Consider the following 490-nt stretch of genomic DNA (forward strand, 5'->3'; position numbering starts at 1 on the left):
TGTCTAATATGTCTTTCCCTTCCTAGTTTTGGCATGACAGAAAACTACTTTGTCTTCGTTGAGACGCCTGTTAAAATCAACCTGCTGAAGTTCCTGAGCGCCTGGAGTATCCGAGGATCCAACTATATGGACTGCTTTGAATCTGACGAGGAGAAAGGCGTACGTTCCTGTTTCTTTATCACTTGATAATACATGACTTACAGAACCTAAGATATGCTGTGTTCATTTAAACAGACGTGGATACACATTGCGAGGAAGCATCCAGGAGAGTACATTGACTATAAATTCAGAACCGCTGCGATGGGTCTTTTCCATCACATCAACTGCTACGAGGACTCGGGCTTCATTGTTGTTGACCTGTGTGCCTGGAAAGGGTAAATCAAACACAATGGTTTACTTACATTAAAGCAACTCTATTCTATTTTATTTTAATTAAAAAAATTTTGTGAGTGTTACTTTGGAGTCCCCTACAGTTAAGTGAGTGTTACTT

At 40.0% G+C, this 490-nt stretch overlaps 1 protein-coding gene across 1 annotated transcript; it reads left to right on the top strand.

Moving 5' to 3' along the window:
• Positions 1-17: 17 nt before the first annotated feature.
• Positions 18-396, top strand: LOC107581207 (retinoid isomerohydrolase-like). Its single transcript, XM_016266738.1, has 2 exons — positions 18-159; positions 235-396. Exons 1-2 carry the CDS (start codon positions 34-36, stop codon positions 376-378), a joined length of 270 nt encoding a protein of 89 aa, XP_016122224.1. The 5' UTR covers positions 18-33; the 3' UTR covers positions 379-396.
• The last annotated feature ends 94 nt before the right edge of the window (positions 397-490 follow it).

This window comes from Sinocyclocheilus grahami, unplaced genomic scaffold, assembly GCF_001515645.1.
Source record: "Sinocyclocheilus grahami isolate Dianchi unplaced genomic scaffold, SAMN03320097.WGS_v1.1 scaffold106698.1, whole genome shotgun sequence".
Taxonomy (NCBI): domain Eukaryota; kingdom Metazoa; phylum Chordata; class Actinopteri; order Cypriniformes; family Cyprinidae; genus Sinocyclocheilus; species Sinocyclocheilus grahami.